This window comes from Podarcis cretensis (assembly GCF_951804945.1).
Source record: "Podarcis cretensis genome assembly, chromosome: 11".
Lineage (NCBI taxonomy): Eukaryota > Metazoa > Chordata > Lepidosauria > Squamata > Lacertidae > Podarcis > Podarcis cretensis.
Window position 1 is genome coordinate 53,137,695 of NC_137180.1, and position 13,199 is coordinate 53,150,893.

Below are 13,199 nucleotides of genomic sequence, written 5' to 3' on the forward strand. Positions count from 1 at the left end.
CTATGAAGAGAACCTCCTCTGCTGATCTTAACACAAGAGGGTCCATTGGAAAGAAGATGTTTCAGATATTTGGACTCTAAGTTGTTTAGAGCTTTAAACGTAGGTGAGCATCTTGAACCCCAAAACTAACTGGCAACCACTGTAGCTTTTATTTTATTTTTTAAAGGGGTTTTAAATTGTGAGGTCTTGCTTCTCCCATAGTCACAGCCTTGTTGGAATCAAGCATGGCTCTGACTCCCAGCTTCTGCCTGCAGCCTGCTTTTTGCTCACTTCACACACAACTCTGGCCTTTGCCCTTCTCACTACCAGCCCAATGAGGGAGGGGTCCTACCCATTTGCCCTCTGGCACAAAGCAACTTCCCTTCTTATACTAATGACCAGTAAAGGTAAAGGTAAAGGACCCCTGAAAGTTAAGTCCAGTCGCAGACGACTCTGGGGTTGCAGCGCTCATCTCACTTTACAGGCCGACGGAGCTGGTGTTTGTCTGCAGACAGTTTTTCCAGGTCATGTGGCCAGCATGACTAAGCTGCAAAACCAGAGCAGCGCATGGAAACGCCATTTACCTTCCCGCCGGAGCAGTACCTATTTATCTACTTGCACTTTGACGTGCTTTCGAACTGCTAGGTTGGCAGGAACTGGGACCGAGCAACAGGAGCTCACCCCATCTCAGGGATTCAAACTGCCAACCTTTTGATCAGCAAGCCCAAGGCTCAGTAGTTTAGACCACAGCGCCACCTGTACTTAGGGCATTAACAAGAAACTTGCCTGGCTCCTTCAACAGTGTCTCTGTAGGAATTTAAGCTGGAGCTTTCCCCAGCCAGCCCTACCTTGGGACACCAGGGATTGGACCTGGGATTTTAAAAAAATTTTTTGCATGCAAGGCCACTCTATGATGGAGCTATGAACCTTATTCTTTATGATACAGTTCTGGTGCAGAAATCATTGTAGCTCAGTGCTATACACTCCTTTACTGAGAACAAAGCCCTAACAAGTTTGGTGGGACTGATTTCTAAGTACACACAGACTTACAGGTAGGGATGTACAAGTCAACCACGCAACCCAAATTCTTTGTGTCTTAGAGAGCCAGTGGGGGCCATCACAAGTTGTGAAGGTCTGCCCAGGTTATGCTTCTCCATTGCATCCGCTGGTTCCTTACCAGCTGTGTTGCACTCTTGTCAAGAGGAAGTGATTTATTTAATTAGACTCCATTTGAAATTACAAACTGCAAAGCCTACTGGAGTGCATCTTCTCAAAAACATCCTTCATGCTGTGTCTGATGAGCTGTTCTGCTTTAACCTGACCCCCCCCCCCTCATATACCCTTGGTCCAGGTATATGATTTAACAGCAGCATTGAAGCAAGTATAGAAGTTTGCACTTTCTGAGTCATGGATTTGAGTAATTTGGATGGCATTCCAGGTTTAGGGCCAAATTTACCTGGGGACATCCCAAAATCAGATGGTGTGGTGTTTCCATTTTTATTCTAAAGCATCTACTCAGGGACGACAATTGTGCTCAGGGAGGGAGACATTTAACCCTTTCCCAACAGGGAAGTTTCCTTACCTGAATCCAACATATGGCCCATATTATTGACTTCCTACTTTCAAATAAGGGACGCAGGTGGCGCTGTGGGTTAAAGCCTCAGCGCCTAGGACTTGCCGATCGAAAGGTCGGCGGTTCGAATCCCTGCGGCGGGGTGCGCTCCCGCTGCTCGGTCCCAGCGCCTGCCAACCTAGCAGTTCGAAAGCACCTCCGGGTGCAAGTAGATAAATAGGGACCGCTTACCAGCGGAAAGGTAAACGGCATTTCCGTGTGCGGCTCTGGCTCGCCAGAGCAGCGATGTCACGCTGGCCACGTGACCCGGAAGTGTCTCCGGACAGCGCTGGCCCCTGGCCTCTTAAGTGAGATGGGCGCACAACCCCAGAGTCTGTCAAGACTGGCCCGTACGGGCAGGGGTACCTTTACCTTTTTACTTTCAAATACGTCCATCTGTTTTTCAGAGGCAAATAGAAACATTGGATGCTCCCTGTTTTAAATGCATTTCAATCATTTGAAACTTTGGAATCGCTACTGCTATTAAAGATTTACAAGCAGCTCTCCTACACACTTGCTCATGACTTATTGAGTAATCCCAGCGTGAAGCTTGCTGAGCTGCCCCCAGGAATCAGAAATCTGGCAAATTAGAACATCAGATAGTACTGGTAGCCTGCCATTCAACACAGCTGAATTTGGAAAACGTATGGAAGGCAAACATCCACGTTCTTCCACCGAAAGTCCTCTGACCACCCCCAAAAAAAACTTCATTACGAGCCAAATTTAGAACAGGTGCCTCTAAAGCAATCTTGCTGCAAAGTCCAGCAATTTAAAATCCCTTAAATACTTATAACCACATACCCTAAAGAGGCTAGGCTTTGTTTGAAGTGTTTGCAAAGGTTCTTTTGGAGGGAGGGGGGGGGGCAATTCTGCTGGAACTGAAGATGCCAAAGAAATCCTCCAGGCTCAGGCTTGGAAACTAATTTTGGGAATTTGCAAAAGCCTTGAAAGATGAGAGATGAGCTATTCATGCCCTCAAATCCTTCTCCATTCGACCGAATCTAGGTAGCATAAATAGGCTCAAGACGGCAACCTGAGGATGTAAGGGAACCCCATCTCTTATGGAAGATCCCACCCTTGGTTTCTGGTCTTATATAACCTAATGTAGCAATTTCATTCCATTAGACAGGGATAGATAGAGACATGGGTAAAAAGCAGAATGGAGGGGAGGAGGAGAATGTAAGATATGCAAGTTTTCTACAAGCAGGAATTTTTTTTAATGGACCATCAGATTAGACTCCACCTGAAGTGATACAACCAACACAGGCTTACCATATGACAGCTACTGCTGTTGAGTTTTGCATGTGTACATACTGGGCCATACCCAGTGCTGGGGACCTGCTGATGTGAGGGACTTTGATGCATGCAATAGCATAGCCTCTTCCTCTGGTCTCATCCATCCTCCTGTGTGCCCTGGGATGTTGGGGGACCTTCTGGAGACGATTGGGAGGCAAACTATGCAGAAATTCTGGTTTTAGTATGCTGGCTGTTTGCTGTAATAAACACTGATTTATTGATTGATTGGGAGGTACACCGGGGAAGGAGAGGAAACCCAAGTCCTATTATGCCAGTGGAAACTGATGATGAGCGCTGCATTTTATTCTTTGATCCACAAGCTGCCCAGAGAACTGATGTTAGTCAGGGGGCCTTAAATTGTGAATAATCCCTAAGTAAATATTGGGGAGCCTCAGGCCTAGGGAGCAAAAAGTCACCTTCCAGACCTCTCTATCTGGCTCTTCTTTGCAGACCACGCTCTCTCCCCAGCCACACACACTGGACTGGAATACATCCCTGAAGTCTTAATATTTTTCAGTCAAAGTCGCAGTGCCTTCTGCCCAGCCTTCCAGGTGTCAAATGCTAGTGGATCAAATGCATTTTTTTACCTTTGCACATATAGTAGGCTAGTTTCTAAACACTCTCACACATCTCTCTCTGTTCTTCATCCAGCCAAGCAAGAGGCATATTAGATTTCAAGGACACAGTCCAGTCATGAAAAGAATAATTTGAGGTGTAAGGCAGGGATAGTGAGAGGTGTGGCCTAGGGAGAAGGGGTGTGGCCTTAAGAGAGTTCTGAGGGCCAGATACAAAGGCCTGCTGGGCCAAAACTGGGAGCTAGGTCTGCGGTTCCCCAACAATGTTGTAAAACATAGTGAATTCTCCCTCCCTCCCTCCCTCTCTCTCTCTCTCTCTCTCTCTCACACACACACACACACTTTCCTGATTTTGCGCTCCAACAGCCCAACACTGATTAAAAACATATTATTTTAATTTTCAAAAGGACAGTGCAGATATGAAACCACAAGATTACATTCCTTGACCATATTGTACAAACCCAGACACTAGTTAATAAAAGTTGACAATGTGTATGTATATAATATATATATATATATTTATAGATATTTAGTTTTAAAGCCACAGGTACTTTGGTACAACAAAGTAATGACTGACATTGTTATGCTGGCATCGCAGTCTACTGAGAGACATACAATACAAAACGCCCACGTTCAAGAATGTAAATCTTTTAACACGTACAGACCTGCCGCATAGACCAACATAAAACATGCTCAGAATAATCTAACAGAGAAAACATTTTTTTTTTTTAAAAAAAGCAATTGATCAATTAGAAGGTTGCTAGTGTTAAGTCAAGAGGGCAAAGGATACAAAATCTGAAAAGGATCATTTCAATAAATATGCTCAGGCAAAATACCTTGAATTATTTACACTGAAAGCCCTATTGTGCAGGGAGGACAGGCAGTTATAGGAGATGCATCATAAAGAATCTATGTAAATTGGTGTTCTGAAAATAAGGGAAGAACATAAGTGATGCAACTTGCCTTTCTCTGAACGAGTGGAGAGAGGAATGTTTCGGTTTTATTTTGTTTTTAAAGTGCAAGAATTGTCTGTACTATTTGGGACTACCTAATCTCCCCACCCAAGTACAGGCCTTGTCTTATATAGATGATATGAAATGAGAAGGCAGGTCGTAGTACAGCAGAGTCAAAATAAAAATGTGTTTCTTGCAGAACACACACACACTCGCTTGCAACATGATAGCAGGGCCCTACCCAACTCCCACCCATTTTTGTCCCTGGCTTTTCTTATTTCACTTCTATAACTGTTGTACACACAGCTTGACTCAATATTATGTTTTACCTGGCTTGACATTTCCCAACGTAAGTGCTGGAATGAGATATAGAAAAAAAAAATGTCTAAGGGGAGGCAGACAGAACCATGCAAGACTCACGCTCCTGAAAAAAGCTCCAGAAGTTTCCACATCTGGCCCACAAAAGTACCTGATCCTAATGCGGAGTCGCGAGGAGGTTACCAAGAAAAAAATTGGGTTCTTCTTTTCATTCAGTTTCACAGTAGACTACCATTTGCTTTCTAGGATTCAGATTACAGCTCTGGCACAGATGCAGGGAACCTGCCTCCCTCCAGATGTTGTTGAGAGTCCAACTCCCATTATCCCAGACTAATGGTCATGCTGGTGGCAGTGGGGGAGAGGTATATACCCACAACATCCAGAAGTTCCTTATCCCTGCTTTAGCAACACCACACCAGCTTTAAGTGTTGGTGTGAACTTAGCAGTCAGTGCGTTGGTAGATCTAAGACAAGGGTCTTAAGACAAATTTACAAGCACACTTTTGGAGAGAATGGGCTTTCCCCAGAAAGTATTGATCGAATACCCAGTTTTAGGTGCACCACATGCCTGTTACCACTCCGTAACACTCCATTTTCTCACATGAATCCAATTGGATGCACTTCCCCTCCTCCGAGGACTTATCCTTAAAGGACCGCCATGCAGAGCCACATTGATAAACTCCTCCATGCTGTTGCAGTAGGCAAATGGATATTCCCAGGACACCAGGGCAGAGTTAATTCTCTCCTCATCTATTAAGTATGAACAACTCATCAAGCTTGTGGAGCCATATTGCAGAGGTGATTGGGGAATGCTTCGGCCGATTATTTGAAAGCACTCAAAGAAAGCACCTCAAAAGCGCCTGAGGAGTTGTAGCGTTCCTGTTGGATGCTACAGGGGACAGTGAAAAGTGATGTCTCCCACGCCAGCACACACTAAATGAAGCTACATTTCACTGCACTCATACCAAGAGACTCCATCGTTTTATTCAACATTTTTAAAAAGGGGAGAAGGAAGCCTGGAATTACCTCTTTATTTTCATACCAACTTTTCTATGCCCCTGGCAATTGTTGATCAATGAACCACAGATGGCCTGTTTTAAGTATTCTGTTGTACGTAGGCTCATTTTGTCAAGCAGCCAATGGAAGAACTGTGAGGGCAAGATAAGTTTCCTTCATAAAGGTACCTGGTGTCATTCTGACACTTTCTGCTCCTCCTCATTTCCAGCTCTGATGAGAGGTGGAGGTGGAGGTGGGATCACCAGGAAGGTGCCACCAAAGAGGAGTGATGTGCTATGGAATGAAATCTGCACAGACGCTGCTGAAAACCTCATATAGACTCTTATTATGCCAAACACAACAGACTTCACTTGGGATTCGGCAGCTTTTAGTACTCTGATGTCCAGAAATGGGGAACCCATGGATCTCCAGCTATCATATGTGGAGGTCTACAGGTTCTCCACCCCACTATAAGAGGAAAAATAGGAATCCTGGACCCTAGTCCTTAATAGGAAACCATGCTTGCCAAAATACCCCCAACATGCAGCTATTAAAAGTACAGAGGGGTTCCTCTTGAATAAGACATCTCGAAATTTTGCAGGGACTTTACAGTAAATGCAGCATGAAAAAAAAAGGAGGGAAGCTGGGCTTCCTAAGAGAGGATGCTTGAGAAGTCTTGCTAATGGTCCTCAGAAGGAAAAAAAAGTTGGCTATGAGATGGAAAGGGAGGAAAAGCTGCTCTTGCACTGAACCGTTAACAGCCCACGCACCAGACATGTGGTATATTGTTTCACCAAAAAATAGCATGCAAAAATATAAAATTCCAAAAGCATAGCTACCAAGGTTTTATGAACTGTTAAAAATACCACTGGGGTTATTCTTTCTTTTTCTGTCAATTGCTTGCTGCAGGTCAGGTAGAATCTCCCACATGCAGCATTCTAGCAGCTGTAGTTTTCCAAGCGCACACCTCTTCCTCCTTCCTTGAGGAACTTGTTAGTGCAATAGCTCTTTCTTACAGACTACCATATGCTCATATTGCCCTCTAGGGCTGGCTTCAGGATTTGGGGGCTCTGCAGCAAGAGTTCATCAACTGAGCCATCTTAATAAGCAAGGGATGGAGGGGGAAGATCTCAGAACAGGCACCTCAGAATTCTCCATCTATGAAGTATGATTTTCGGCAAGCAAGCCTAACTCCTCTGTTTCATTTCTTCTTAACGTCATCTTCCAACTCTCCATGTTGTTACAGTTTCAGCTTTATACATTAACTGGGCTGCCCAGATACCCTCTTGCACAAGATCACCTCTGCATGAATCCCAAATAAAACTATGGGACAATAGTTTGGCCCATAAAGCAAAGACCACATGGTGCTTAAAGTCGCTTCTCCAGTTTTCCCAGTGGGATCTTGCTGGCTTCAGGGCCAAAGCTGGAGCAGCCATATTGCTCTAGGACTTTATCAATATATACTTTGTTCTAACGTGGCACCATGTAGGAATGGTACACAGCTGATTTTTTTTAATTATTATTTCAAAAGATACGTTTTAATACATCACAGCCCCACCACAACATTTGGCTTTAAAGAACAATTTGGCACCACTCAACAGTTGGCAGCATATCTACAGTAACAGAATCACCCTTTGATGCTCTGTTCCTAAGCCTACCTTACCAATTTTAAAATGCTTCCAAGTGCCAGCCATATATCATATATTTAATCAAGGTTTTGCTTTTGTGAGGCTCCATTCTTCAAATCAACATTCAACAGTTTTACATTTATTAGGTGGCCCACTTGTAAAACAAAAATAAAAAAATAATGCATTGAGGGAAGAGGATTAATTAGAAAAGCTAACTGCATTCATATGGACCTGTTTTCTCTTTACCTGAGGAAAGAGACTCCTTTAAAGCAATTACAAAGTCACCAGAGAAAGCGTTTGTTATTCTGCTGCCCATGTTCTTGGGAGACAATTCTGGCCTTGGTGTCTGAAGCATGGACAATACCTTTTGGTTTAGAGAAAAAAGCTTCACTGCAGTACGCACCTGCTCCTTCCCACCACCGTGCTAGAATTCCTGGACATCCCCTTCCTCTTTTAGCCCACACCCCTCCAATTCCACTTGGCCATCAGTTCCAATGTTACACAGGTCCTCAGTTTTATCCTGGAAGAGGATGCAATATTCTAAGCTCATCAGGGACATCAGTCAGCTGAATGTAACAGCAATGACTGCTTGGTATTAACAAAAAAATACAAATACAAAGACATTTATAATAAGCTACATTAATATCCATTTGCTTTTTATAAACCGTCTGTAGCAAATGCATAATGTATATTGTAATAGAAGGCAACAGGACTAGAAGTGATTGCATGGGCCTACAAGGGTGATTCATTGTCTTATCATATAACATTTCAACAACTCTCTCCCCAATATAAGCAAGGCTTTCCTCTATTTACTGGCCTGGTTGCATTGAGAAGAACGAGGGCCTTTGGATTTTCTATGAAGATGACATTGTACAGATAACATCTGTGGGAAGCATGGAAGCATGACTCTCTCAGCATCAGAAATAATCAGCCTTGCTTAAGACAACAACAGCTGCCCCATATGGACCACAAGAGCTTCCAGGGTTGAATTTGGTGGTTGGTCGGGTCTGTTATTTTCGGATAGGACAATTTCTTGTTCATTCCCCTCTGTCTGAGGAGCTAAATCAACATGCACATTTCTTCTCTTCTGATTTTGCTGATGCCAGCTTCCCTGAACTTCCTCCGTTGGCTGTGTCTGAGACTTGACTCTTGTCAACACACTGTTCCATACGTTTCATTATCAAGTCCAAGAGCGTTTCCACAGCTTTCTCCACATTCTGGCCGGTAGCTGCACTCGTTTCAAAGTATGGGATGCTAACAGAGGAAAACACCAAAAAATCTTTGTCAGATGGGACATTTTAAAAATGGGGTCATTAACGAAAATGTCTACCCAGCTCTTCCTTCGAGGGACAACTTATCCACAGAGCCCAGGGTGTCTTCCCTCAATACAAAACTGCTTTTACATCAACAGAACCACATCATAGACCTTCAGATCATTCCCTAGACATGCCTAAAAAGGCTTGCTTTGACTTTGTCCTGCTCTTCCCCCTACATAATAGGAGTGGAAATTGAAACTTTTTTAAAACTATCATTGGAGATTTTTGGAGTACCAGATAAAACAAAGACTCAGTCCCACCAGATTATGCAGGAACGCAAGGTATAAAAGAGATAACATGTTGCACCTTCATTAAAATTCCAAATACTAACCAACTTATTATTATTATTTTTTAAAAAAGTACAGATTAGAAGTACTGTGCATCCCAGGAGAGAAAAACGTACCGGTATGTGAAGCCTTAGGGCATGACCATGGATGCTAGTTAGAAAGTTGAAGTATACACTTAATTACCTTTCATAGGAGAGCTTTAAGGAGGCTTAAAGCCTTTCATTCATGTTAAGATTCCCATAACTGACTGGGCTTACCCGTATTTGTCTGCTAGATCTTTCGCTTGTCTCTCATTGACCTCTCTCTGATCTGACAGGTCAGCTTTATTCCCAATTAATACAATGTCCGGGTTCTCACAATACGCGTTTGCTTGCAGTTGGCCTAAACAAAACAAAAAAGCCTGGGTAAGGGATGTTGAAAAAGCTATCTGGAAAAAAGATAAGCGTAAAAACAACTGTTTCAATATGAGTACCAAGAGGACTTGTTTTCATGTCAAGGTAAGAATTATGCACAACAGAAATTGGAGGCTTAAGAATTTTTGTTGCCCTAGGGTACAACAGCCCTTCCAATGAATAAATAATAAAACTGGAACAACAAAAACTTGTCTACTAAGGCCAAGTAGCAGAGAATTCATTTCCCTCACTACAATGGCAACAGAATATTAATAACCTGCACGCATGTAGTGCATTTGAAGTGCTTTCCCACTATCTCAGTAATCCCTCCAAAAGTCCCGTAAGGTAGGCAAATATTATTATCCCATTATGGCAGATACTGTACAGACATGGTGATTGCTGAGGCTTAAAGAATAGGGGTTCATAATAACATAGCAGCCCTTCTGGATCAGACCGAAGACTGCCTTATCTAACCGGCATGCTATTTCCCATAACGGCCAACCAGATGTCTACAGAAAACCAACAAGCTAGGCATGAAGGTGAATGAGGTTGCCGTGATAAAGGTTAGCCAACTTCGCATTAGTCCTATCTCATAGTTCCATCTTTCCCACCCACCCTCAAACAGAGGACGATTGACTATTGGCGTATGCTGGGAGTGAAGAGTAGATTCACACCCCCCCCACACACACATGCAATGCACACACATATGAACATATGAAAGAGAAAGGAACAAATGCTTAGTTATATTGGCAAAAAAACCCAGTCTTCAAGTCTGCCTGTTCAGTTTTTTATCTATAAAACCCAACTGGTTCATTCACCCCATCCCATCTTGTTGTAGCTTTATGTGGAAGATCTCAGCCAAGCTTTACCCAGAGAGGGTATGTTACAGTGTTATCTTGTGAGTCTGAAGCTAAGGCAAGATTTGAACCAGAGACCTCCTGGCTCAGATTGTTAGGATTCCTGCTCCGTGTTTGCAGTCATGGGATTGTTGTCTATCACATGACGGTGTATGTTTTCATTCCACAGTGTGGGAAGTGACAGAGACAGGAGGTTTTGTGTTACTGTGTCCCGTGAAGTGGGACTATTGTCCTTTGTTTTTTCTCTCTCTCTTTGCTGTCTGAAGAGAAAGGGGAAGGAGCTAAGGCAGAATGCTCCGAGTGTATTATATGTAAATAAAAGTAGACTAGCCAAAATGCTGTGCTACTGAGTTCTGTTACGCAAACTGCGAATACTCTGCGGATCCCTAAGTGTGCTGATGCTTCTTGGTATCAGTCGCTGTGGTGTTTGGGCTGAAGAAAGCTTTTAAAGCTCCCAAACAATCGACCAGGAGGGAGAGAACATGCCAGTCGGGCATGTGTCTCTACCAAGATCCTACACAAGATTAGGACAATCCTAACATGGTTATGGGCCTAGCACGCTTCCGCTGCGTCACTTTGCTGATTCCAGGAGACTCCAAGCAAGACAAAAACAGCCCCTGGTCCTTCCTCTACTGGCACTGGGTCTGTGGCCCCGATCCCTGGGCCCATAACCATGTTTCCTGGTTTCAATGCAGGCCCAACATTGCTTTTAAGGGGCCTGGGGGGGTCCAATACATGCAACTCACAATATGCCAACCTTCCTCAACATGTTGCTTTTCAGGTGTTGCTGGGCTATAATTCCCATCAACCGTAAGCATTGGTGCTGATGGGAGTTGTAGTCCAAATACCTATGGGCCAGCAGATTGGAGAAGGTTGCTCCATGCTCTCTTGCTCTCCTCACTTTTTAAAAGTTAGGGTGGAGTATGGGTTTTCCGAGTGCACTTTAAAAAAAATAAAAAATCCCGAGCATGGACAGAGATTCTGTCTTATACAGCAGTAGTCCCTGTATGAAGAATGACAGATGCAATATAGCCTAATCCAAAAGCACTTGAGGGCACGAGAGGCAGATGCTCCAGCCACTTACTCATCCAGTTTCTGACATTTAAGAAGCTCTGTTGACTGGTGAGATCAAACATTAACAAGAAGCCCATGGCATCTCTGAAAAATGCTGTCGTGAGACTTCTGAATCTGCCAAAAGAAAGAAAGGGAAAGGATCAACATGCAGACTTAGCTCAGGAAGAAAGAAAAAAACCCACAGTAGGTAAACATTTTTCTGCTGCATGGTTTAATGATGTTGAAACCAAAGATAAATCACAGTGGAAAACTTTTAACATTCTCCTTTTTACAGGAAATATATGCACCAATTCACTGTTATTCCAATGGTACCATAAAAGCCGAGAAGCCCTCTTGTGGTTTACGATTTTTTCAGTTATGGACGTGAGTGTAAAAATGTCAAAAACTCTGCAACAAGCCTGTATGCCTCGTGCAAAATAACGACAATTTTTGCACATTTGCTTGTTTTGTACAAGTGAGTCCAATTTTTGCTGTCAAGGGGATGGGCAAATGAGCCCACCCTGGCTTCTGAGATTTCAGATGGTATTACTCACATACCCTTCAAGCACAACTCTAGCCATAATGGTTAGCTAAGCAGGATGTTAGTTCATTTAAGTGAGAGCTGAGAATGATGCAACACTCCAGAGCGCATCAGAATCCCTATAGCCCTGGTAATACAGCCGTACCTTGGTTCTCGAACGGCTTAGTCGCCAAACAAATCGGCTCCCGAACGCTGCAAACACAGAAGTACGTGTTCCGGTTTGCAAGTGTTTTTCGGAAGCCAAACATCCAACGAGGCTTCCGCTTGAGTGCAGGAAGCTCCTGCAGCCAATCGGAAACTGCACCTTGGTTTGCAAATGGTTTCGGAGTCGAACGGACTGGACTCCCGGAATGGATTAAGTTCGAGAACCAAGGGACCACTGTATCCAGTTGCCCACATTTATTGTTAATGGAACTGTCACCCAGTTAAATATATAATAACATATGAGAAATGCTCTGCGGGATTCTGATCCAAAGGCCCATCTCGTCCAGCGTCCTCTTCTCATATGGGCAAACCAGGCACCTCCAGCTCGTATCTATTGCTATTCTCACCTGCCATGGATTTGTCTAATCCCCTTTTAAGCCATCCAAGTTGAGCCATCATTGCATCTTGTGGGACTTAAGGCATTGGCTATATCTTCAGTCATTTAGTCAGTTAATTGGACTAAAATAAGCATATGAATAAAATAATAGGCTCTGAAGGAAAACATTACTGTTGCTTACAAGATGACGCAAATGGCCACCATCTTAAAAGGCCCCTTCCAACTCTGTCGTTCTATGTACATTCTATTGGTTGCCAGTTACAGACACGTAATGTGGAACGGTAGCTTCAGCTGCATGACGGCATCAGTTGCACAAACTCTGACAGAGAGCAGACGAATCTCGGACTTGGGAGATTTACACACCACAGGATTGCTAATAAAACCTCAGCGCGGTTTACAAAAGAGGGGCAGTGATCCAGCCCCAAGGTAGCCACAGGGAGCTTGGGTGAATATGGAAAGCCACATGTTAAGCTAAGTTATTTTTTAAAAAACAAATTCTATACATAAACATGCATAAAGGTAAAGGTAAAGGGACCACTAACCATTAGGTCCAGTCATGACCGACTCTGGGGTTGTGGCGCTCATCTCGCTTTATTGGCCAAGGGAGCCGGTGTACAGCTTCCGGGTCATGTGGCCAGCATGACAAAGCTGCTTCTGGCGAACCAGAGCAGTGCACAGAAACGCCGTTTACCTTCCTGCTGGAGCGGTACCTATTTATCTACTTGCACTTTGATGTGCTTTTGAACTGCTAGGTTGGCAGGAGCAGGGACCGAGCAACGGAGGCTCACCCCGTCGTGGGGATTCGATCTGCCAACCTTCTGATCAGAAAGTCCTAGGCTCTGTGGTTTAACCCACA

At 43.8% G+C, this 13,199-nt stretch overlaps 1 protein-coding gene and 1 long non-coding RNA gene across 5 annotated transcripts in view; both read right to left on the reverse strand.

Moving 5' to 3' along the window:
- Positions 1 to 1,321: 1,321 nt before the first annotated feature.
- On the reverse strand, positions 1,322 to 2,694 carry LOC307226438. Its single transcript, XR_013843419.1, has 2 exons — positions 1,964 to 2,694; positions 1,322 to 1,591 (listed from the first exon to the last, which is right to left on the reverse strand). It is a non-coding gene; the product is annotated as an uncharacterized lncRNA (long non-coding RNA).
- A 1,145-nt stretch (positions 2,695 to 3,839) lies between these two features.
- The window catches only part of RAB27B (RAB27B, member RAS oncogene family), a 123,573-nt gene continuing 114,213 nt past the window's right edge, over positions 3,840 to 13,199 (reverse strand). For all 4 annotated transcript variants that reach the window (XM_079995131.1, XM_079995133.1, XM_079995134.1 and 1 more), the window contains 3 exons: positions 11,293 to 11,396; positions 9,217 to 9,340; positions 3,840 to 8,610 (listed from right to left, as the gene is read on the reverse strand). In XM_079995131.1, coding sequence (XP_079851257.1) covers positions 8,421 to 8,610; positions 9,217 to 9,340; positions 11,293 to 11,396 — 418 coding nt within the window. In that variant the 3' untranslated portion in view covers positions 3,840 to 8,420. The remainder of the gene's footprint in view (positions 8,611 to 9,216; positions 9,341 to 11,292; positions 11,397 to 13,199) is intronic.